The 26,987-nt window shown below is 34.0% G+C and overlaps 1 protein-coding gene across 2 annotated transcripts; it reads left to right on the forward strand.

Annotated features, from left to right (window-relative positions):
- Positions 1-7,235: 7,235 nt before the first annotated feature.
- LOC145725468 (sodium-independent sulfate anion transporter-like) lies at positions 7,236-25,993 on the forward strand. 2 transcript variants are annotated; one of them, XM_081974250.1, is made up of 11 exons: positions 7,236-7,408; positions 9,954-10,147; positions 16,781-16,945; positions 17,132-17,413; positions 17,470-17,690; positions 17,744-17,891; positions 17,946-18,146; positions 21,764-22,066; positions 22,126-22,271; positions 22,358-22,529; positions 25,466-25,993. In XM_081974250.1, the coding sequence occupies exons 1-11, from the start codon at positions 7,365-7,367 to the stop codon at positions 25,654-25,656; spliced, it is 2,067 nt and encodes a 688-aa protein (XP_081830376.1). In that variant the 5' UTR covers positions 7,236-7,364; the 3' UTR covers positions 25,657-25,993. The 2 variants fall into 2 exon arrangements, with proteins under 2 accessions (XP_081830376.1, XP_081830383.1); XM_081974257.1 differs by lacking the exons at positions 7,236-7,408; positions 9,954-10,147 and adding an exon at positions 13,761-14,298.
- The last annotated feature ends 994 nt before the right edge of the window (positions 25,994-26,987 follow it).

The raw sequence follows: 26,987 nt of genomic DNA on the forward strand, positions 1-26,987 counted from the left end.
CAATGGTATTTTTATTCTTCCATGCCATAAAAACTTCGTATTTCCTATCCTAAGATCGGATTCATTCTTTGTAACCAGTGCATTGTTGCCAAAGTTATTAACACTTGCCTAATAATGTCCTGTATCAATCAAATAATTTTTGTTATGTTCTGTTAGACTATGAACAATTGCAGACCTAAAAACTAAGAAGCTAGTCTGGGTATATAGAAATCGGTGAAACTAAAAAACAAACATTCTGTATTTTAAAGTGAATATATCAACCTGTCAGTGCAAAATTCAGACCCAAATCGTGGTCGATAGAGGACGAGAATGGAACAGTGGTAACTGAAATAGGAAACGTCATCCAAGTTTGGTGACAACATTGTATGAATCTATACAAAGAAGTAGAACCTGAACAACAGCCCGAAACTTCGCTTTCAATCAAGGATATGCAGCAGGAGCCCGACATCTTAAGAAGTAAAGTAGAACATGCGAATCGACATCTAAAAAACAATAAGAGTCCAGGAGAAGATGACATCAATGCAGAAATGCTTAAGCACCTCCCCGGGAAAGGTATTGATCTCTTGTGGAAAATCTGTAACAGGGTTTGGCAGACAGACTGCAGATTTAGAGATTTTTTAGAATGGCAAATACCACAAGAACAGGCCGGTTTTGTGAGGGAAAAGGGTACGAGAGACCAGATTATGAATGTACGGTAAATCATTGAAAAAACAAGAGAATATGGCAAAACTGCATACTTGTGTTTCCTGGATTACAGCAAGGCTTTTGATTGTGTCAACTGGAGGATGTCCTGTCGCAGATGGGGACTCCGCGGCATCTGATTCACCTACTAAAAGAACTACATAACAATAACATAACACTAATGAAGGTGGATGGAACCTTTCAACGTGGAACCCTGTCACCCTTATTGTTTAACGTATATGGAGAATATATCATAAGGAAAGCCTTGGACGGCTGGGAAGGAGGAGTTGTCATAGGTGGCAGAAGGATGGATAATCTCCGCTACGCTGATGACACCACACTTATCGCCAAAGATGAGCAGGAAATGTCGAGTCTTATTCAGCGAGTAGAGAGAGTGAGCTTGGAGTTCGGTCTACAACTGAACCGTCAGAAAACGAAACTTATGTTAATAGATCTAATATTAAAGATGTCGAGAACGTGGAGGAAATAACTTATCTAGGTGCCCACATCAGCAGAAATGGCGGATCAAGTCAAGAAATCAGAAGAAGGATAGCTCTTGCCAAAACGGCCATGACCAAACTCAACAAAATTTGGAAAGATCGGCATATAACAACTACAACAAAATGCAAATTAGTAAACACCCTCGTTTTTCCAATTTCGCTATAGGCAGCAGAATTCTGGACCTTAAAAGCCACAGACATCGCCAAGTTGGATGCGTTTGAGATGTTGGTCTGGAGAAGACTACTGAGGATTCCCTGGACAGACCGCAGAACTAACGTATCCATACTCGAAGAACTTAACATCCAACCAAGTCAGATTGTCAACTAAAATCAAAGAACACAACATGTCAGCAGGAGGAAAGATGACAATCTCGAAAAACTTATGGTCCAAGGGAAGGTAGAGGGAACACGACCTAGAGGACGTTCTCCAAAACGATGGCTGGACCAGGTGAAGCAGTTTACATCTTTCCAAGACAGCATTAGAAGCACGTCAGATAGAGAGGAATGGAGGGAAACTGCTAAAAATACAACATGAGACTAATATAGGATCACGACGCTTCAAACATGAAGCTAACGACTAGAGAGAGAGTCACCTGCAACGACATTAGAATATGGTTTAGTGAATGACAGTTGACACTTTGAAAGTTACATTTAGTAAAAACAACTTTACATTTGGTAAAAACTCATATATGACATGTCCATACATATTTTGTGGACACTCAGGTGACCAACTTTTACATAACGAGACGAAACGCACTCTAAAGAACAGAACACCGAACAGAATTAAAAATAAATCATTATAAAAAGTCCAAAAGTACAAGTAATAAAACTAAAACCAAAAAACCTGTTGATGGTAGCGAAAAACTGAAACTATTCGAAACATGTTATTGATCTGCAAATTGCTAAACTTTACCCCAATTTAAACCTGTACATCTTGAAATAATCGAGATCTTCAAAATATTATTTTTGTAATTCCTCTGCATTAAAAAAAAATAGAAATGTTATTTAAACATTAAAATTTGTTAGATTTGATCAAATGCCTAACCTTGAAGTGCATTTTACATATTGTTATAAATACGGGGAATGCCTATTTTTGCGGTAAACCAACGTAATAGTAAAAAAAATAATTTTTAAACACTTACTTAGAATAAGTATGATGAAAGGAAAATATAATAATAAATAGTATATTTCATTACCAGTACAGAAATGAGGATTTTTCCGTGCGCGCGTGACAAATTCTCATGCAGGAAGTCATGCAAGAACGGAAAATCCATTTCTGGACGAGTAATGAACGATATTTTTTTTAATACTTAGGTACCTGAAATCAACATAAACAAAAAATATCGCAAAAAATTATTAAGAAAATCGGGAATATTTATTTTTATTTTTAAAACAGTAAAAATGTAAGTACATACAACTCAAATTAACAAAAAATACAAGTAGGTAATTCTAAGAAAATTAATTTTGGACAGAACCGTTATTATTAATAGTAATATTTATTGTACAATTCGTATTATTGTTGAAGCTCAATCCCTTTTGCATTTCTTTTTGTTGAACTAAAGACTCTGCTAAAGATGTTGAAGCGGAGTGTTCGTGTGTGCTTTGGTTCTCTTGATTGACTGTTACAGATGTTGTAGTTTCCAAGTTACAAGGGCTAAACAACTTCCGTGATACTTCAATTTTTCTTTGTATGGACTCTTCTATATATCCTTCTGCTACATTGGAAGAAAGCCATCCTCCGTGTCTTTTCAAAGTGAGCAAATCACCGCCGTTTTCCACCAACATGGTTGCCGAAGAGCGCCTTAGCCCATGTCCGGTATATTCTTCGGGATTTTTTAGTTTTAGGTATTTTGCAACAAGTTTTGGAATACCACTGATAGTATGGCACCCAACATGTTGAGCGTAACATCTTTGGTTTCGGTATGCAACAAATAATCTTCTACTCTCCATATGTTTAGGGCGGAGATCTGCGTATTTACGGTAAATTGTACAGGGATCGAATTTGCAATTTTCATTGGTAATGGTAAAACTTCTTGACCTGTGAGTTTTTCCATCTCGTAAGAACACGACAAGGAAACGCCCATTATCTTCCACATCATCTAAACTCAAACGTATTAAATCATCTCTGCGGCATGCACCGAAGATGCCAAACACTAAAATTACTTTTGCTAGTAGATATTCTCCATCTGAAGCTTCACATACAAATTTGGTTACTTGTTCTGCTGTAAGAATCTTGGATTTCTTTGGTATATATCCTACAGCTTGTCGTTTCAAAAAAGCAATCGTTTTTGGATATTGATGGTGAGTATTTTCTTTTATTGCCAAACAACTCTTTAACATAGAGAATCGACTCCATAAAGTGGAGGATTTCATAGTGTTGGCTTTTTCAGAAAAATATACTAAAAGAATATCGTCACTCACAATTTTGATTCGTTTCTGAGTCCGCCATTCGGTAAAACTGTTATATTCTTGTTCATATCTCAACCTGGATTTCACTGGTAATAAATCTGCACTCACTTCTGCCGCTCGTTGTAAGATATTTTCGGGAATATCCCGATTTTCTTCACAAATTCATTTTTGCAAAATGTAATAAATACATAAATACTTAATTTTCACTGACAGAAAATAAAATTTGTCATTAATAAATAAATCGTTGCTATAGACACATTACTCGTTTCTTTTTTTTCTTCGGGTTGCCATAGGATATCTAGTATCATGGATATCTATGTTTATTATTAAGCGCACGGAAAGAGGGATCGGGAAAAAATTTCCGTGCGCTGTTCCGAAAATGTCATATTTACTGTATTTTATAAACAGTTGAAAATGTAGTATTTTCTGTTAAGTATAATAAAAAAACTTTATCTTGATCACTAACCTTTGATCATGCAATTTTTCATCATGCAACAAAGTATGTTTACACCGACGCTTATCTTTTGAACATAATTTACAGGTAACAAATATTAACTGTTTCCTGTTTTTCAATTCCTGAGATTTAATTAACGACCCTGTATATAGGCTGCTGTTTAAAACCCCATCAGTCATTACATAATAAATAAGATCGAGACAGGTTTCGCACCACAGAAACCATCTCCGACTCAACAACAACCAGTTTGTTTTACTAAAACTTGATAGACAAACACAAGTTCGATTATTTATGATTTTTTTTTATTACCGCCAATCACATGACGCGTATCACGGGATTCGATTAGCATAATATGGCAAAACAAAAAATGTTAATAACGCACCGGGTAATAAACTTTATTATAAATAAGACTTCCGCACCTTGATTCTCTCTGTTTAACCCGTCAAGAATTTCAACCTGCTGATACTTTCAAGTAAACGTGCTAATTTTCTTGTTTTTATGTTAATCAGATAGGTCAAGTAGAAGTTTTGCGAGAATGTGATAAACTGACGTGTGGCATACCACAATATTGTCCTGAAAAATTAGCGTACAAACGAAAAGTGGCAAATATTTATAAAGTATTGCTTTTTGACGTTTTTCTGTTATTTGAATAACCGAATTATGTGCGAGCATTGTTGTAGAACAGTCTAGAATAATGCCAAATTTTTTTTTTCTACTCATACAGGGATATTGGTTCATTCCTTAGAGATGAGAACGGACTTTCCGCAACTGTGCGATATGAACCCAACTTTTGCACGTAGCATACCCTTTTTACTGAACCACCCTGTGTTCTTCACCGTGCACACTTGGCATTACCCGCTAATCGATATGAAATAGACCAATCACAGACAATTTTCAGCGTGCGATATGAAATAGACCAATTACAGCTAATCTTGAACGTAAACAAAATAATTAAATATTCCGCCTTCGGCGTTGTGCATAATGTTTCGTCCTTGTGCGATAAGGACATCTTATTCACTCTTGTTGTACAAATCGACCATGTATTAACAACCTTTTTTTATGGACGATAACTCGAACGAATCTCCTCTGTCCAGCTATTGGCCATTACCTTTAAAATGTCAATGTCACGTGAGCATTTAACCAATAAAAGCCAACAATTTCCGATTTTCAGTTGGAAACCAGTTTGAAATTGTCTCTACGAACAGACCTAATGAGTCCCATTAATGCATGATTTTTCCCTTGTCTTACTTTAAGGCAACCAAATACACTCATAGTTCCATCCTTCTTTATTTGTATTACACAGAGAGAAATAGACGCACATTATTTAGTTGACATCCACCATTACCGACAGAACTAACTGTCACTGTCATTGCCAAGGGTGCCTGTGATTTTGGTTTGCCGTGTCGCGTACACAATTGACAATTAGTTTTTTTCAAATGTCGTAGTATTGTTGTAACCAATTTTATATTAATAAGCGATTAATACACTCGTTAGTTAATTAACTATTAATTTTCTAAGATGTCATGTCATAATGTGTGTTTTTTTTGGTAATTTGTATTTCTGTTAAAATATACAAAAAAAAAACAGCAGTGGAACTATGTAAGGAAGTAGAAAAGAAATGTCAAAAGGCAAGGAGAAAAGTGACTAGAATATACAAGGATACAACAGATTCTAGTAAACGTTTCTGGTACTTACCCTTTCAAACACTGTTGACAATTTCAAAGCTCGGTTAATAAACTGGTAGTTATAACTCGTGAAAACTTTATTAAAGACAGTAAAAAACACTGTACAAATTCAATTCACACAGTTTTAACATTAACAGCAGCCATTAATTCGGCCATATTGGAATTTTTGACACTCACCTTCTAGGCTTTCTAGCATAGGAGGCCTTGATCAACCGCAACGACACGTTGGGTCACCGCCTATTATACTAGAAGGTGGTTGTCAAAAATTCCAATATGGCGGTGACAGTTTGCGTTTCTTTGTACTGTGGAAATTGAGTTTTTTGACGATTAGACCAATTTTTACAGTTTAAAATAAAAACTTGAGGTTATTTGCGTAAGTTATTTTGTTTGCTGCCGTTTATAAGTTTTTCAAGCCAGATTGTAACAGTAATTCAGGAAAAAGCCCAACCGTGTCAGTTTTTTACTTTACAAAAAACTGGATCTAACTCAACAGTGGTTGAACACTTTGAAGTGGGATGATTTTACTCCAACACTACACTCAATAGTAAGTACAAGTGCTTTCTAGTACAGTAAACTTATTAGGTACTTGTTACATGCGCAGGTATGTGAGTTTTATTTTAAAGCATCCTTCATTGTGAGAGCAAGAAAAATAATTTTGAATGAATGTTCTTGGTGATAACATAAGAACCATTTACCAGTTTTGCTTACCTAGTTTCAAGGATTTACACATTTTCTTGTATTGAACAGTGTTTAAACTAGTTCGCTGTGTGTTGTACTTTCCAGGATAAATGTTCTAACCAATTTGTTTAGGCTGGACTTGATTGTGTTTAAAAAGCTCTATCTATACATATCTGGATCAGAAATGAACCTTTTCTTGATTTTTCACTCACAACTTGCAATCAACTACACGAAATAATTTAAAAAAAAACATATTTCTACTGCATCTGTATAGGTTTGTGTATAAAACGAAAACCGCTAACGCCGCCATTAAAAGTGACATTTTAGGCTTTCTAGTATAGAGGGTCATGTGACACTTTTGTTTATCTACTGTCAAATAACATTGATCTATCAATAAACATGAGATTACAAAACTGCTTTATATTAATGTTATTTTCAAGTTTAGTGACTTTCTGCTGCTAATTAATTAAAGTTCAAAGTTTTTTGCATTGATTTCGATTGGTTACGCCATCATCAGGGTTACACACCTCTAGTAAAAAGCATGACTTAATAATGTGGTTCTGTGCATATAATTCGAGCCTTGATATACACAGGGTGATCGCTGACCATAAATTAACAATAACGATCGTCACTGAAGCTTGTAGGTAAACAAAACCTAATCGAAATTCCAGGTTAGCGGTGAATAAAACATATTAAATCTTCGAGAACCGGTATCTGCATTTAAGGTATTTGATAGTAGAGAATTGATTGATACAGGATGGTTCGATCCGGCGCCGAAGTGTGAACCACTCAGGTCACGTGACCGGTGCCAACAAAACCGGTGCGAACCTCGAAGAGCGGATTAGTTTACGACGGGAATTTTTCGAAATCAAAACGAATTTTGCGGGTTTACGGTGATTTTTTTGGTTTAAAGTAAATGAAGTGCGTAAAGTGCTGAACAAAACCACTATTTTTGAAATGAAGTCAAACAGGGACAACCGAAGTAATTCGGTCACTTTTGTGTAAGCGTCCAGTTTTTTGCATATACCTACCAATTTGTAAGCGCAATATGTTGTTTAGATTTCTCTTTATGATGAAAGTATACATAAGAATAGGATTTCGTGTCATTTTAATTTACTACAGTGTATTTACGGTAAACTTTGTGGAAATTTCCTTTAAATATTGAAAATCTAAAATTATTCCATTCATTTATGTTTAGCTCCAAAACTTTGACATTAACTTAGCAAATAAAAATAATTTGTATTTGAACTCAAACCTTTAATAGTTAACCTTTTGAATTCTATATGTCTACTGTAAAAATTTTAAGATTCGCTTGAATGGAACATAATGTAGCGCTTTTGACTGGAAACATTAATAACACGTGATCACCTGTCAACTGACGTCATTTTTAGTATGGGTTTACTTCAATTTGATTTCTGTTAGAAGTAGCAACATAACTGATGATGAAATTTTTTTTATGATTTTAAACCACGTGGTTATATTCAAATATAGACTCACTCCACTATTAAAAGTGCAATTTTTGTCTTCTAAATGTAAGTTTACCTAATTTTGCGATAAATGGCATCTGCAGCATACTTATTTTGAAATTAAAACAATCTTAGAAAAGGTGTAAAAACAGTAAGTTTTTGAGTGTAAAAACAAAAAAAATTAATAAATTTTGTACATAAGAACTATGCTTTAAAATGTCATAATATTGAAGTGATATAAATATTACATTATTAAGTATTATTTTTCTCAAAGGAGGTGTTTTTAACAATTTTACAACAGACAAAAATTAAAATTTCTTTATTGCCAATGAGTAACTCGTCACAACAAACATATGAAAGGTATATCCAACAAAAATTAAAATTTTCAAAAATTCACTCAAAAGAATTCACTACATCCAAAACTATGTTATCATTTCATTGACTAAGCAAACCTTTGTTTGTGAACTTTGGCAATTTTCAAGCGAATTTCAACTCAAAATCACTATAATATCACCTGTCAATCAGTATTTCATCTCACTTTTGCTCCCAATAATGTGCTTCGAGTTTTAAACACCCTGTACAGGGTGCTGCACCCTGTACAGTACTCAGTAAGATGGACTAACCAACTTTTTTTGGTAAATTCATAAGTGTTTTTATTATAAATTTACTTTCACCTATTTGTAAGGTTAGGTTAAATTGTTTTTTGTAAATAAAAACAAAAATTTGAATATTTTTTAACCAAACCACCAACGTCACTGGTAGTCTTATCCTGGACAGACTTTGGGATGATAAAGTGTAGATTAAGACAAAATAGGTTAGTTTTTTCTTAATTAAAGTTTTTACATCAAAGTCTTTAATTAATTTGATATTCACATTATCTGTAATAAAAACTTCTTTCTAGAGTATTCTATAAATAAGTAAATTTTCACTTTTACAATTTTGAGACACCAAAAAATTGATACAACCTTCAAGTAATATAAAAGTAAACCGTTATCCATTTTTGGTTTTTTAGTGTGTTTATAAGGACACTTTAAACGCCGTTTAACTCTAACATTAAAAAAGTTGATTATCTCATAAAACTCAATCACTTTCTTAAAATTATCCCAAAAAACCCTTAATCACGTGCATTAAAAAACTGGTTATTTGGTTAAGTGTGTATAAAATGTTGCATATTACACATTTTGTCAGTGAGTTATTAACAGTTAATAAAAAAAAACCATAACCACAACACTGTGATTAATTTACAACACGTGCTTGTAGGTTTTTTTTGTCTATTCAAACATAGGAAATTTCCAAACGTCTAACATTAAAAAGACGAAATTCCCCGGTCCACGTCATCACCAGAAACAAGTTCATACACCAATTTTTATAACCGGAATAACCTGATCACCTTATAATCGATGCGAAATTAAGTCAAGTTTGTTTACCTGACCGAAATCCACTTTAACCTCATTAGATATTCAAGATTAATATCGTGACTGTCAAAAGTTATTGTACTTAACGGATGCCCTTAGGGCGCAACTGGAAAATACGTTCACCTAGAGGGCAATATACAGAGTGTCTCGAAATTTTGTTTTACGTTCTATTTGTTGTTTATTACAGGTATAGAAAGCCACCTAAATTTTAATTGTTAACACGTATAGTTTACTGACAGAGAAACATTGGAAGTTTCATGCGCGAGACAAAGACAGAAATTCGAAAATTTCGAGGCAATGTTGCCAAACACACTTTTTGTTATAAAGGTCTATTAGGTATAAAGGGTGTTCAAAAAAGGTCATTACATCAAGGTCAAGCTTTTTAAATAGTATTTTTTAGGTTGAGAAAATGGGCTTAAAATATGGAATATTTTTTCTTTTTTTTTCAATGAGACACCCTGTAGAAGAGTATTGCACTATATGAGATATCAGAGAGTTCTAGCAAAAGATAACTTTCTTAATTTAATGTCCAATTTACATATAAAGTTCTGTTTTTCTTTTAAAACTTTCAGTATTACAATAAAGGTTTTAGTTTCTTCATTTGATAACCATTTACCTAGTTTTTGTAAACAGTAAAATTTATATTTTGTAATATTAATTTTTAGTGGTATGACCGATCTGAACGAAGACACAAACAAGTCCTCCGAGACGCTGAGGATGAGCTCTGACGGTACGAGAACTCCAGCTGAGTACCACTACGATAATTACGCTTTTAGCGCATCCAATCCAAATCTGTCCGACACTGTACAATCGGAATTAACCTACAGAAAACGATCAGTTGGCAGCAATAATTTTACAGGTAAGCTGACATTTTTACCAATATTTCCGGTTAATTTGGTGACTACTAATTTCCTAAAAGGTAACCTAAAAGTAGTAGATTTTGTCGTGTTTTTCATTTTTAAATATTTTTTTTTAAAAACATTAAAACCGGTCAGTTTTTGTACATTATTCAAAACCTTCTTTACTTTAACAATTAGTTTTTTATGTTATTTTTACAATAACTTTGAATTTGACAGTTACCCAAATATCGTTTACAATAGTTGTTTTCGGTTATTCCTCGCTAGACCAAGCAGACTTAAATTTGACTTTTTGTTTTGTTTTAATTGTATTTGCTTGTCACGTGACTCTTTTTAAGGTACAAGTGGTCACGTGACGATTTTCAATCATCAAATTTATTTCTAAATGTTACGTGATTTTTTTTTTTACCTCAAAACAGAATCCTGAAGGGTCATGTGACCATTTTTTACTTTTAACTAAAACACGTAAATCACGTGACTATTTTTAAGGTTAAAACGTCATGTGACAGTTTTTACGTTAAGACTGATATTTTTACGTGACTCTTTAAGATGTCAAAACGGATCCTTAAAGTCACGTGACTTTTAAGATTGAAAATGGAATTTATTAAATGTATTAAGTATAAAATTTAATCTTCTTTCTTGAAACGGTAATAAATTAAGTATCAACGTTGCCAAATGTGTAACAATTGCATGCAACGTTGTGATGTCATAGCATTTTTAAATGCTTATTTTCTCAGTTAATATTACTTTAAACTTTAAATAAAAATTGCAGATATTCCTTTGACACGTTTTATAACTTACAAGATTATAGTCCCAACAGACGTAGAATGGCTCAAAAGTAACAATTATGCAAACTAGAACAACAGCGGAATCGATCTTTGCCCATTTTGAGACGAAAGAATACAATTTGGCACAAATTGACCATGAACAAGTCAAATTCAGCGACCAATGTAGTCCCAACAGACGTAGAAATGGCTCAAAAGTAACAAATTTGCAGACTAGAACAACAGCGGAATCGATCTTTGTCGGTTTTGAGACGAAAGAATACAATTTGACACAAGTTGACCACAAACGAGCCAAATTCAGCATTCAATGTGGTCCCAACACACGTAGAATGGCTCAAAAGTAACAAATTTGCAGACTAGAACAACAGCGGAACCGATCTTTGCCGGTTTTGAGACAAAATAATACAATTTGGCACAGATTGACCATGAACAAGTCAAATTCAGCATCCAATGTGATCCCAACAGACGTAGAATGGCTCAAAAGTAACAAATTTGCAGATTAGAACAACAGCGGAATCGATCTTTGCCCATTTTGAGACGAAAGAATACAATTTGGCACAAATTGACCATGAACAAGTCAAATTCAGCGACCAATGTAGTCCCAACAGACGTAGAAATGGCTCAAAAGTAACAAATTTGCAGACTAGAACAACAGCGGAATCGATCTTTGTCGGTTTTGAGACGAAAGAATACAATTTCGCACAGATTGACCATGAACAAGTCAAATTCAGCATTCAATGTGGTCCCAACAGACGTAGAATGGCTCAAAAGTAACAAATTTGCAGACTAGAACAACAGCGGAATCGATCTTTGCTGATTTTGAGACGAAAGAATACAATTTGGCACAAGTTGACCACAAACGAGCCAAATTCAGCATTCAATGTGATCCCAACAGACGTAGAATGGCTCAAAAGTAACAAATTTGCAGACTAGAACAACAGCAGAATCGATCTTTGCCGGTTTTGAGACGAAAGAATACAATTTGGCACAGATTGACCATGAACAAGTCAAATTCAGCATCCAATGTGGTCCCAACAGACGAAGAATGGCTCAAAAGTAACAAATTTGCAGACTAGAACAACAGCGGAATCGATCTTTGCTGATTTTGAGACGAAAGAATACAATTTGGCACAAGTTGACCACGAACGAGCCAAATTCAGCATCCAATGTGATCCCAACAGACGTAGAATGGCTCAAAAGTAACAAATTTGCAGACTAGAACAACAGCGGAATCGATCTTTGCTGATTTTGAGACGAAAGAATACAATTTGGCACAAGTTGACCACAAACGAGCCAAATTCAGCATTCAATGTGGTCCCAATAGACGTAGAATGGCTCAAAAGTAACAAATTTGCAGACTAGAACAACAGCGGAACCGATCTTTGCCGGTTTTGAGACAAAATAATACAATTTGGCACAGATTGACCATGAACAAGTCAAATTCAGCATTCAATGTGGTCCCAACAGACGTAGAATGGCTCAAAAGTAACAAATTTGCAGACTAGAACAACAGCGGAACCGATCTTTGCCGGTTTTGAGACAAAATAATACAATTTGGCACAGATTGACCATGAACAAGTCAAATTCAGCATCCAATGTGATCCCAACAGACGTAGAATGGCTCAAAAGTAACAAATTTGCAGATTAGAACAACAGCGGAATCGATCTTTGCCCATTTTGAGACGAAAGAATACAATTTGGCACAAGTTGACCACAAACGAGCCAAATTCAGCATCCAATGTGATCCCAATAGACGTAGAATGGCTCAAAAGTAACAAATTTGCAGACTAGAACAACAGCGGAACCGATCTTTGCCGGTTTTGAGACAAAATAATACAATTTGGCACAGATTGACCATGAACAAGTCAAATTCAACATTCAATGTGGTCCCAACAGACGTAGAATGGCTCAAAAGTAACAAATTTGCAGACTAGAACAACAGCGGAACCGATCTTTGCCGGTTTTGAGACAAAATAATACAATTTGGCACAAGTTGACCACAAACGAGCCAAATTCAGCATTCAATGTGGTCCCAATAGACGTAGAATGGCTCAAAAGTAACAAATTTGCAGACTAGAACAACAGCGGAATCAATCTTTGCCGGTTTTGAGACGAAAGAATACAATTTGGCACAGATTGACCATGAACAAGTCAAATTCAGCATCCAATGTGATCCCAACAGACGTAGAATGGCTCAAAAGTAACAAATTTGCAGACTAGAACAACAGCGGAATCGATCTTTGCTGATTTTGAGACGAAAGAATACAATTTGGCACAAGTTGACCACAAACGAGCCAAATTCAGCATCCAATGTGATCCCAATAGACGTAGAATGGCTCAAAAGTAACAAATTTGCAGACTAGAACAACAGCGGAATCGATCTTTGCCCATTTTGAGACGAAAGAATACAATTTGGCACAAATTGACCACGAACGAGCCAAATTCAGCATGCAATGTGATCCCAACAGACGTAGAATGGCTCAAAAGTAACAATTATGCAGACTAAAACAACAGCGGAATCGATCTCTTTTAATGAAAACCACGTGAAGAAGAAATTCTTTGAAGAATAAGCAGTAGTTCAAGGCTTTTCACAGAACAACTAAAATGACCATTTACAAACACTAAATATTTCCTTGTCTGAATTAACCAAAAACGTGTAAACACAGCCAACAATATTTCCATTAAGTTATTTGTTTACAGAAGTGACTTTCACGTTACGCAAACAAAACGATGACTTCATACTGGACAAAATCAAAACCCAATTTCTTATCACCGTTTTATCTCAAAGTACTTTCGTTACAGATATTTATGTGCAAGCACAGAAGTAAGAAAAACACGTTTACAGCAACAGTATGTAATTAAACAGTAGCCAAGTTGTCGAGGTATTATTATTCCCGTTTTAGAAAAAAAATTATAAAAATACGGTCGTGTGACTAGAATTCCTGGAAATTATCATAAGAAAGCATGTGATCGAATGATTAATATCCTTGCAGGGGCTCGTCGGGTATCTGTAGACTGTAATTAAAGCGTTAAAAGCGCAACTTTTGCACCGCGAAGTGAATTAATGCAAATAGTAGCATACAGTGCGACACCTGTTTGGATTTTGATAAGAACTCGACAAATATTTAGGAGATTATACTGTGAAATATTATGGTTAATGACTTTTAACGTTCTGTATTGCCTGTTTACCACTAACCACCCATTTACTGGCTATATAGTCAACTGTTGACCTGATAATCGAAAAACGAACTGCACTAAATATAGTGAATTTAGTTGGTTTGTAGTGGCGCTATGTGCGTGATTATTGTTTTAGCCACGGTGAAAAATAAGAAAAATGTACAGACGGTTCAGCAGAAGCGAATATGAAGGTAAACGTTAATTAAAAATCAAGAAGTAAAACTAAAGCCTAGTTTATAAAAGAAATTTTAACTTTAGCTGTAACTTTAGCATTAGTAATAAATTTAGTATTAACCCTAAAAAAAAAGGGTGTTTATAAAACCCTTAATTTAACCATACAGTTTTCTGAAAGGTAACCTAACTTTAATGTTATTTTTTTCAAGTTTTGCTGCCTAATTCCACATTACTGCACTAAATCAATAGCAAAAGGATATTCTTTGAATTTCTGTTTAGAAATTTCATAAATAAAGCAAAAATTCAATCTTAAAAAGAAGTTTGAATATTGGAGATTTAACTTTAGTATTAGCTGTAAGAAAATTTAGAATTTTATGTAAAACCAAGGTCAGAAGTTACAGCTAAATTTACAGTTAAAGTTAAATTTTGTTTATGAACATCACAATTTAAAACCACTGCTTCTATTCTTAATGCTAATACTAAAGTTAAAACTAAAGTTAAATTTTGTTTTATAAACCAGGCTTTAAAGTAATTCAACGTGGTAAACAGAAGTTATGCAACCAGACATTCACGTCGCAGGTTATGTTTACTCCACTGTGAGAGCAATTTAAGTTTTCTCTTTAGTTTTCTGATTATTAAATAATCTCGTTTATTTGATATCACCTTCTATTTTCAATAGAAGTCTGTAAGCTAAAATAAGCACTTTTATAATCAAATTTTAGAGATCAGGTTTACGTACAAGTTTGCAGAATTATTGTTTAAAAATACAGGGTGGTCCAGTTTTAAGTGTCAATAATTCACCATTTGATAGCCAATCAAAAAATAAGTTGACTTGCATTATGTAATTTTTCTGAAAAACGTTTCCTAAGGAAGATCCTCCAAATTTCAATTTAAAAAATCGTTTTATAGTTTAAAACTTGAACTTGAACATTCAAGACTTGTGAAAGTCCAAATTTGTACTGAATAGTCTAAAAACTTTTTTACTATTAGGAATGGTCTTATGATTTGCTTTCTCAGACTGCCATCCTGGTTGAATGTCTGAAACTGGCATTCAAGAACTAAAAAAATCCGGAAATCAAGACAAAAATTGTATTGTGCATGAAACTCATTTTTTACTACTAAAAATAGTATAACAGTTGCTTTTTAATGCTAGAACTGACTTTACTAGGACTAAAGAGAGTCCAAAAGTATATTTTCAAGACTTTAATTGGTGTACAACTGAATTTTCTGGACTGGACAACAAATCTAGAAGTAAATTAAATTTTTGGACTAATATATTTCTAAAAATTAGTTCTCAATTGTAGCATTTGGTACCAAAATTTTTTACTTTAATTACTAAAGAAACTTAATTTTTGGAAATAGTCTTAAACTCGATTTTTCAGTCTTAAAAAGCATTAAAAACAGTCTGAATTTCTTAGAGATGCTACAATTTATCGCACCTATGAGTGTAGAAGTCAATTTAATAGTGAAGAAGCTTGAAATAACATTTTCAAGACTATGGTCAGTGGACACATTGGCTTTTAGGCCTGATAAGTCAAAAACTTTGTAAAGATAGTCTAGTTTATTAAGAAATACCCGAATTTTTAGCACTGAGGTGTCTAGAAGTCGATTTAATAGTGACAAAGCTTGGAATGCTATTTTAAGTCTATGAAGAATGTAAAAATTGTTTTTTAAGTTTGCTATGTCAATAACTTGGTGAAGATAGTCTTGAAACTGGATTTTCCAAGCTGAAAGCAGTTTTGAATCACTAAAAATAGTCCAGAATTCGAAGAAAATGAAAAGCAAAGTAAAAAGCACGAAAAGTTCGTTTTCAAGACAATTTTCATGAATCTAATGTCAATGTCCTGCATCTAAGACTATTTTCAAGACTAAAATATTGAAATTGGTCTTCAAATTATGAAAACTTACTTCAAATGCAAATTTTAAGCTTCTGATGTCACTTTTCATTTGTTCAGTCACATTTTGGGGTTCTATTAGTCTCTCGATTTGCATGAAAAGTCAATTTTCAAAACTAAAGTCTTTCAGATTGTCTGGAAACTATGAAAACTGGCTACAATAATATTTTTTAAACTTCTTAAGTGAATTTTCCGTTTCCAAGACAATTTTTAAGTTGGGTTGGGTTAGTTTTGGGTCTTTGACCGTAATAACGTGTAATAAAGTGCTTGTTCCAAATTTGATCAATATTGCTCCAACGGTCTGACAGTTATGACAAAAAAAAACCGATTTTTTCAACAGAAATTTGTATTTTCCTTGGGAAGCACAGGAGTTTCAGGAAAATGACATAATGAATGTCAACTTATTTTTTAATTGGCTATGGATTGGTGAATTATTGACATTTAAAACTGGACCACCCTGTATATCAAACATAGATATAAAATAGAGAGCAGGATTCTGTTATTGCTAGTTAACGTAGTAAACATAGTCAAATCACAGTTTTTGATCTAATATCAGCTAATATTACAATCAATGCCTACTAAACATGTTAACCTTTTCTTGCAGTCCTCGAAGACTCCAGTAACTCCTACACGAACTACTCCCACAAGTTTAAAGATCTGGTTCATCTGTCAAAGAAGAAACTAGCCGGAATATGCACCAAAAAAACTCTGTACAAGCGGCTGCCTATTTTGCGATGGTTGCCTAACTATAATGGAGAAGCTGCTGTGGGTTAGTAAGCACATTATACAGAGTGGTCAATAAGAACGTTTTGTTAGCAACAATTCTGTGGATCTGTGAACCACTGTGTGGGGGTTTTCAATGCCACTTTTCAATTAGTAGAGTTGTAATTTTGGTATCCGTCGTCAAAATATCATCAAGCTGAAAGAAATACTCTACAATTATTAATCTTCATAGGTGATCTTCTGGCCGGTATCACTGTAGGCCTAACTGTCATTCCTCAGGCCTTGGCTTACGCCAACATAGCAGGCCTGCCAGCCGAATACGGTCTGTACGGTTCATTTCTGGGCTGTTTGGTGTACATTTTCCTGGGCAGCTGTAAGGATGTACCTGTAGGGCCTACGGCGGTGGCAGCCTTAATGACCTTCCAGGCTTTAAATGGAAAAGGGGTGGAACACGCCATTTTGTTGTGTTTTCTTACGGGGTTGGTGCAAATTTTGATGGGGTTGTTCGGTTTAGGTGGGTTTTCACTCTGTTTATTGATATGATTTTGAATCAATTTTATATGCATATAGGATTTCTGATTGACTTTGTATCCGGACCTGTGTCTTCGGGATTCACATCAGCGGCTGCCCTTATTATAGTGACGTCACAAGTAAAAGACTTGTTTGGTATCCAGGCTTCTGGAAATACTTTCGTAGACACCTGGAGAAGCATTTTCCACGATATAGCAAACATAAGAATGTGGGATACTGTATTAGGAATAGCTTGCATTGTTATTCTACTTATGCTAAGGGTAACTTTTTTCTAAAGTGAGTTAGATTTGATTTTAATGGTGGCTTTTTGCAGATGGTTGCTCAAATCAATATTGGTAGAACAGAATCCCCAACCAAAATTAATAAAATAATCAACAAATCTTTGTGGGTGTTTGGCACTTCAAGGAACGCCATTTTGGTGGTGGTTTGCGGTATTTTAGGATTCGTCTTTTGTCAGCACGGTGGGTTCTGATTGGTTAGGCTTGGATTACGTGATTTAACGTCACAATTTCTAGGTGAACCGCCCTTTAAGGTTATAGGGGCGGTACCAAAGGGACTACCCGATTTCAAATTACCACCTTTTGGGTTCAGCGTCGAAAACAACGGCACCACCATAACAACCACGTTTACACAGATGATTTCCGACTTGGGAAGCGGTATTATTGTGCTGCCTCTTGTAGGAATTTTAGAAAATATTTCCATTTGTAAAGCATTTGGTGAGTAATAATAATTGTTTTGCATCAATCATCCAATTAATTCAAACTGAATTGTACAACACATTAATTATTGGTGACACCTGCACCAGAAAACATCATTTCATTAAACGACAGTAGAAAAAAAAAACAATCAATAATATGATAATTTGTCGAGCAGGATATTGTTATTATTTTTAATTGTTGAACACGACATTAATGCTAAAAAAACACATTTTGCAAACCTATATACATAATAATAATGACATTAATAAATCGAGAGGTATGACGGTGTTATTCCTATATGAATATTTATAGACGTAATCTTAGAAAGTATTTCGCATAACTAAAATAATTGTTATGAATCAAAAAAAATTCCATTGGTGTTGTTGTGCAGGTGTGGAATATTTCAAATTATCCCTACAAAATGGAAAATCAAAGTAAATTAAAATAGCGTCATAAGGTAGAACAAAGAAAAACAAGAAATGTCATATCTATATTAGATTGAAAGTGATAACATAAGCGAGAGAGAAGAGTTAGTTGAAAAACAGCAGTTTAGTGCATCTTGTCACTTTTTGCCTTATAACTCCTTAGGGAGGCCCTTAAGGGCAAATACCACTTAATACAATCTTGTAGAGAATGATTTTCTAGAAGTTTTCTTATTTACACACTTTTTTGATAGCTACATAAATAACGGAGCTACGCTCAATCGAAATGGAGTTAGTAAAAAAATGTGTGACCGTTTTAAATGTCAAAGCATTATTTGAAGGGTCACGTGACCGGTCTTTTTAAGATGGAAATGGTCTCGTGACTATTTTCAACCAAAAAAAGGTTAGGTTAGGTTAGGTTAAGTTAGGTTAGGTTAGGTTAGGTTAGTTAGGTTAGGCTTTTTTACGTCAAAACTGAATCCTAAAGACCATGTGACTGTTTTAAATGACAAAATCGTATTTTAGAGGCTAAAAACATATTTATTTGCACATCAATAAACAATTGTTTACACCGCCATTTACGACGACAAATGAACGTAAAAATGTAAATAATTAGGTATTGACAAAGACAACAACTTGATTTTTACCAAACAAACGTCATTGTTTTGATTGAAAGTGCACTGAATTTTGGTTCAAAATGGTTATATTATAATATGGCGGCCATAGTAGATTTTGACTTGTCAAATGACTTTTTCTACTAAATTTGGGCAGAGAAAATTAATTTTTAAAATTCAAAATTTTTCCAAAAAAATACCTGTGTTCCCCTCCCCCCCTTCGAAAAATGTCAAAAATCTAGTTTTTTAATTTTTTACGTCAAACGGTGAGTTTTTTTAAAAAATGTTATTTTTAATAAAAGCTGTGTTTTACCGAGTTGCATAAAAGGAAAAAATTTCACAGCCCTAACTCAAACCGTTTTGGAGATATTTAAGAAAATGTCTGAAAATTTTAAGTCACCTTTGACGCCCTCTAGCGGCCAAACTGTGCCAGTTAGCCCGGTCCTGTCAACGTCACGTGATAGCCCCATTCAATAGCTATCTTTAGTCATCTGACATATTTATACAGAATGTTTCAAATAAGCGAGTTATTGGGGATTTTTTGTAAAAGTGCACTAAATTTTGGTTCAAAAGGGGGTTTTTCTTGGCCTACTATACCGACCGCGGCCATATTGGATTTTGACTTGTCAAAGTGGCTTTTTCCACTAAATTTGACCTGGGGAACATGAATTTAATGTCGGTTTTGCTCTAGCTGCCGCCATTTTGTCACTGACTTGGTAAATAGGGCATTTTTGACAGTTTTTAGGGCGTGGCACCCCAAAAAAATGACATTTCGAGAAATGACACCTCACGTCACATTTCCACCATTAATCTAAACTAATTTAGGCAGAGAAAATGAATTTTTAAATATCAAAATTTTTCCAAAAAAATTTCTGGAGTCCCCCCTTAGAAAAATGTCAAGAATATAGTTTTTTAACTTTTTACGTCAAACGGTGAGTTTTTTTAAAAAATGTTATTTTTAACAAAAGCTGTGATTTACCGAGTTGCATAAAAGGAAAAAATTTCACAGCCCTAACTCAAACCGTTTTGGAGATATTTAAGAAAATGTCTGAAAATTTTAAGTCACCTTTGACGCCCTCTAGCGGCCAAACTGTGCCAGTTAGCCCGGTCCTGTCAACGTCACGTAATAGCCCCATTCATTAGCTATCTTTAGTCATCTGACATATTTATACAGAAGGTTTCAAATAAGCGAGTTATTGGGGATTTTTTGTAAAAGTGCACTGAATTTTGGTTCAAAATGGGGTTTTTCTTGGCCTACTATACCGACCGCGGCCATATTGGATTTTGACTTGTCAAAGTGACTTTTTCCACTAAATTTGACCTGGGGAACACGAATTTAATGCCAGTTTTGCTCTAACTGCCGCCATTTTGTCACTGACCTAGTAAATAGGGCATTTTTGACAGTTTTCAGGGCGTGGCCCCCCAAAAAAATGACATTTCGACAAATGACACCTCACGTCACATTTCCACCATCAATCTAAACTAATTAAGGCAGAGAAAGTCAATTTTTAAAATTCAAAATTTTTCAAAAAAAATTCCTGGGGTCCCCCCTTAGAAAAATGTCAAAAATCTAGTTTCTTAATTTTTTACGTCAAACGGTGAGTTTTTTTAAAAAATGTTATTTTTAACAAAAGCTGTGATTTACCGAGTTGCATAAAAGGAAAAAATTTCACAGCCCTAACTCAAACCGTTTTGGAGATATTTAAGAAAATGTCTGAAAATTTTAAGTCACCTTTGACGCCCTCTAGCGGCCAAACTGTGCCAGTTAGCCCGGTCCTGTCAACGTCACGTGATAGCCCCATTCATTAGCTATCTTTAGTCATCTGACATATTTATACAGAATGTTTCAAATAAGCGAGTTATTGGGGATTTTTTGTAAAAGTGCACTGAATTTTGGTTCAAAATGGGGTTTTTCTTGGCCTACTATACCGACCGCGGCCATATTGGATTTTGACTTGTCAAAGTGACTTTTTCCACTAAATTTGACCTGGGGAACATGAATTTAATGCCGGTTTTGCTCTAGCTGCCGCCATTTTGTCACTGACTTGGTAAATAGGGCATTTTTGACAGTTTTTAGGGCGTGGCACCCCAAAAAAATGACATTTCGAGAAATGACACCTCACGTCACATTTCCACCATTAATCTAAACTAATTTAGGCAGAGAAAATGAATTTTTAAATATCAAAATTTTTCCAAAAAAATTTCTGGAGTCCCCCCTTAGAAAAATGTCAAGAATATAGTTTTTTAACTTTTTACGTCAAACGGTGAGTTTTTTTAAATAATGTTATTTTTAATAAAAGTTGTGTTTTACCGAGTTGCATTAGAAAAAAAAATTCCACAGCCCTAACTCGAACCGTTTTGGAGATATTTAAGAAAATGTGTGAAAATTTTAAGTCAACTTTGACGCCCTCTAGCGACCAAACGGTATAACTTCTTGTCTATTTTTATATCACAAAGGTAAGAAGACTTTCTGATTGGTCCAAAAAAGCAGCTTTCAGCTGGCTGCTTTTTTTGACCAATCACAAACCATTGAATGCTGATATTTACGCAATTACTGCTTGCACATCATTAATCTTACATTGACATATGTTGCTTTCAGCCAATGGTAAGCCGATTGACGCTACTCAGGAACTAATAGCGATCGGGATAAGCAACGTTGCCAACTCTTTTGTCCAAAGCTTCCCAGGTACCGGATCATTGTCCAGAAGCGCCGTAAACAACGCGAGCGGCGTAAAAACCCCTTTAGGAGGACTGTACACGGGTTTACTGGTGATTTTATCCCTAGTTCTGTTCACCCCCTATTTCTACTACATCCCTAAGGCGGCCCTGGCCGCTGTCATTATTGCCGCCGTCGTGTTTATGGTGGAGGTTAAAGTGGTGAAACCCATGTGGAGATCGAAGAGTATGTGGATTTTCGGTTAGACAAAGTTGAAGGTAGTTTAACTGGAGTGATTGTTGCAGAAAGTGACTTCTTCTTAGCCATAGTGACGTTCGTGGCCTGTCTGGTGCTACCCCTGGAGCAAGGTATTCTGGTGGGGATTGGAATTAATTTGATTTATATTTTATACCATGCGGCCCGACCAAAAATTAGCGTTGAGAAACTTGTGGTAAGTTCCTACTGAATAAGTGAGGAAAACTGTAATTTGACAGCTGACACTTTGTACCCACTCTAACGAATTTGTTTGTTTTCCAGTCCAAAGGAGGCACAGAGTATTTGCTGCTAACTCCCGATAGATGTCTTATATTCCCATCCACTGACTACGTCAGAAATTTGGTGACTAAACACTCAATCAGACAAGGAATCCCCGTGGTGATTGACTGTTCACATATTTATGGAGCTGACTACACAGCAGCCACGGTCATTGGTATGTTGCTATTTCACTCGCACTGTCACACACATCTACAAAACCGTTTTGTTCACGACCAATCAATAATGAAGTAATATTCAGCGTGTTGACAGAATCTAAATGAGAATCATATAATGTCAGAGTGATTAATGAGGGGGAATAATTATTATTCACTCCTATTACACCAAGTTAGTAACTTTAGTAACTTTCCAGACCAAAACGTTGGAAAATAGTACAATTTTATAAAAATGTACTTAATAGACCATATGCCGTCATTCTAGTCAATTTTCGAGACGAAAACAGTAGAAATGTATAAAAATTGACTTACCGGACTATTTGCTGTCATTCTAGTCAATTTTAAGGTCAAAACAGTAAGATTTTCTAAAAATTAACTTACCGGACTATTTGCAGTAATTCTAGTCAACTTTCAAGATGAAAATAGTAAATATGTATAAAAATTGGCTTACCGGACTATTTGCTGTCATTCTAGTCAATTTTCAAGGTCAAAACAGTAAGATTTTATACAAATTTACTTAATAGACCGTTTGCCGTCATTCTAGTCAATTTTCAAGATGAAAACAGTAGAAATGTATAAAAATTGACTTACCGAACTATTTGCAGTCATTCTAGTCAATTTTCAAGGTCAAAACAGTAAGATTTTATAAAAATTTACTTAATAGATCATTTGCCGTCAATTTTCAAGATGAAAACAGTAGAAATGTATAAAAATTTACTTACCGGGCTATTTGCTGTCATTCTAGTGAATTTTCAAGGTCAAAATGTTGAAAAATAGTTAAATTTTATAAAAATTAACTTAATAGACCATTTGCCGTCATTCTAGTCAATTTTCAAGATGAAAACAGTAGAAATGTAAAAAAATTGACTTACCGAACTATCTGCTGTCGTTCTAGTCAATTTTCAAGATGAAAACAGTAGAAATGAATAAAAATTGACTTACCGGGCTATATGCAGTCATTCTAGTCAATTTTCAAGGTCAAAACAGTAAGATTTTATAAAAATTTACTTAATAGACCATTTGCCGTCAATTTTCAAGATGAAAACAGTAGAAATGTAAAAAAATTGACTTACCGAACTATTTGCTGTCATTCTAGTCAATTTTTAAGGTCAAAACAGTAAGACTTTATAAAAATTTACTTAATAGACCATTTGTCGTCAATTTTCAAGATGAAAACAGTAGAAATGTAAAAAAATTGACTTACCGAACTATTTGCTGTCATTCTAGTCAATTTTCAAGGTCAAAACAGTAAGACTTTATAAAAATTTACTTAATAGACCATTTGCCGTCAATTTTCAAGATGAAAACAGTAGAAATGTAAAAAAATTGACTTACCGAACTATTTGCTGTCATTCTAGTCAATTTTCAAGGTCAAAACAGTAAGATTTTATAAAAATTTACTTAATAGACCATTTGCCGTCAATTTTCAAGATGAAAACAGTAGACATGTAAAAAAAATGACTTACCGAACTATTTGCTGTCATTCTAGTCAATTTTCAAGGTCAAAACAGTAAGATTTTATAAAAATTTACTTAATAGACCATTTGCCGTCAATTTTCAAGATGAAAACAGTAGAAATGTAAAAAAATTGACTTACCGAACTATTTGCTGTCATTCTAGTCAATTTTCAAGGTCAAAACAGTAAGATTTTATAAAAATTTACTTAATAGACCATTTGCCGTCAATTTTCAAGATGAAAACAGTAGAAATGTATAAAAATTGACTTACCGGGCTATTTGCAGTCATTCTAGTCAATTTTCAAGGTCAAAACAGTAAGATTTTATAAAAATTTACTTAATAGATCATTTGCCGTCAATTTTCGAGATGAAAACAGTAGAAATGTATAAATATTTACTTACCGGACTATTTGCTGTCATTCTACTCAATTTTCAAGTTCAAAACAGTAAGATTTTATAAAAATTAACTTACCGGACTATTTGCAGTCATTCTAGTCAACTTTCAAGATGAAAACAGTAAAAATGTATATAAATCGACTTACCTAACTATTTGCAGTCATTCTAGTCAATTTTCAAGATGAAAACAGTAGAAATGTATAAAAATTTACTTACCGGACTATTTGCAGTAATTTTAACTAATTTTCAACTTGTGACGATCCTGGTCGATGACAGTCTGTTGGAGGAGAGTGCGCACGGTTTGGCAACGCTGCCAAAAATTGCCTATGTTCTGGAAAGTAAAAAAATGACAAAATCGTGTCAAATTTAAAGAAATAAAAGACCTATTTTGGCAAAAGTATTAACCTAAGTTTTAGGCCATCTTTTTTTATCAAAATGAGTTAAAATGAGATAGACATTGTAAACACTGATGCCAAATTACGTCTAAAAACTAATGTTTTGGTACTAGAAGGTAAATTTTAACCGATTTTGACTGTGTCAAAACATTTCATTGAAAATGTAACGCAAAACTTGTCAAATTACCGAAAAAACCCAAATAGGGCTATTTTTTATCACTGTCAGTTTTCAGTGTCAAAAAAGTGACAAGTGACTGGACATATGTCAATTTAGGCATCAGACTCAGAAATACTGCAACTTTTCTAATTAAATTTTAAGTTTAAGTTATTAAAATCATAAAAAGTCAATATGAAATTGGCGAGCTTGACATACCGTCAATATGAAAATAATGATGAACAAAATGACTAACTTTGTAAGTTAAATCGATGTTTTGTTTACAATGTTACCTAAAAATTTACAGATATTTTGGTCATTGTAAATGGTAAATAGAAAAATTTAAAGTGGACTTGAAAGTGATTGTAAATTTAACTTAAATGAGTGTGACATTTAAATTTTTAGTTCTTATGTAAGCATTCAGTTAAAATTGGTGATAACCTAAGGTCGTGGACAAAGTATAGCATTATCCTCCCTTTTTATCATTACAAAAAACAATCTTAATTAATAAACTATTTTTTCCTATTCATATACAGAGAGTTTGACGTCAGACTTTGCCTCACGTGACCAACCTTTACTGTTCTACAACCTCAAACCATCAGTGAGTTCGGTGTTTGAGGGTTTGAGTCCCAAGGACTTTGTGGTGTTCTACGATCACGACGAGGTGGACGAGCTGCTGAAAAACCGGTCGTGCATCAAGAAACAAATGCAAATTATGGAAGTATAGTCTATTATTATTATTTATTAGTTATTATTATGTCTTGTTATAGCGGAGATACGGTAATTTTGCCTCGTGTGCTCAAAACGGTTGTATTTGCTCTGATGTTGTGTTCCTATATAGGTTAAGCAAATTGTCCGGTTGAGGCAGGTTACGATGTGTTTACTACTAATTGTTACTAATCGTGTACATATTTTTTTTTTGTATTAATAATAGCACTGAAATATTAATGAGCGACTATAGGTTAACAAGTTATTAGTTTTTAAATAGAAGAATTTTGTAATAAATGCAATTTATGACTTTTGACGATTGTCTGTGATATTCTGAATAAATGGTTTTTGATGCACGCTTTGTTTTGACATAATTATTGATCAGTGTGTAGTATCAATTTAATAACTTGTCGTTTAATTATTCTGTCACACAGTATCTAATTGCGCTTAGCAAATCACCGATCGCTGACATTAAGCGACTTAGCAGCCCATTAGCTAATAGATGGATTTCTAAAGAATGTTTTCGAAATTGCCTCCGTTATCTTCAACCCTGGCAGTATGACGATTTTGGTGACCATAAACTTTGTGAAAAATGTACGATAACGTTTTTGACTCTCCTTGAACGTCATGACGTTGACCTATTAATCAAGTACAGTAGCGGCGTTGTCACGTAGAGCAGAAACACGCAGTTTATACTTGTAATCCCTTCCTACTATATTTTACCGGTTTATTTGAATTTGGACAGTAAAGCAAACAGGATTAATACTTTTATGGGCCGTTTTTAAACTTATCGTTGATGCAACTTTGCGAAACACGCTTCAGACTTACAATTATATTGTTTAATTGGTTTATTGCAGTGTTTTGAGAATTCCTTAGTAATCTCCGTTATGGGCATCAATTGATCATAAATATACCAGTGATAGTAACTATGTGTATTATTGATTCTAACCCCTGGCGAAAATTCCAGTAGAATAAGATTAAAAGATTAAATAAACACCTAAATACCATAAGTCATTTATTGTCATGGATTTTTTTCTCATTTTGTTCAGTACGCTACAAAAAATGTATGGAAAATATTTAAATGCGTTAATATATGGTGATTGTATATAGTTTTATAATAATATTGGTTTTTATATGTTCAACGGGAATCACAGCTTCATAAGAACTGATGCAATTATTTTCTTACACACATCATTTGTAAAAAAGGAAAAAATAAAATAATTTAGATCTGGTTTTTATCGTTTTATCTTTTAGCATAAATTAATGTCAAAAACCACGTAAATCTAACGTTAAATTATTCACGTTCACTGAAACCACCGTGATGGATTGAATAATATGATAATTAAGAAT

This window comes from Ips typographus, linkage group LG1, assembly GCF_016097725.1.
Source record: "Ips typographus isolate SLU linkage group LG1, UJ_Ityp_2.0, whole genome shotgun sequence".
Classification (NCBI taxonomy): domain Eukaryota; kingdom Metazoa; phylum Arthropoda; class Insecta; order Coleoptera; family Curculionidae; genus Ips; species Ips typographus.

Bases quoted from the DNA above. Each gene is read 5' to 3' on its own strand.
- LOC145725468 (XM_081974250.1), top strand. From the start codon at position 7,365: ATGAAGTCAAACAGGGACAACCGAAGTAATTCGGTCACTTTTGT. The intron at 7,409-9,953 runs GTAAGCGTCCAG...ATTAATTTTTAG, and splicing joins AGTAATTCGGTCACTTTTGT to TGGTATGACCGATCTGAACG. The intron at 22,272-22,357 runs GTAAGTTCCTAC...TTTGTTTTCCAG, and splicing joins TTAGCGTTGAGAAACTTGTG to TCCAAAGGAGGCACAGAGTA.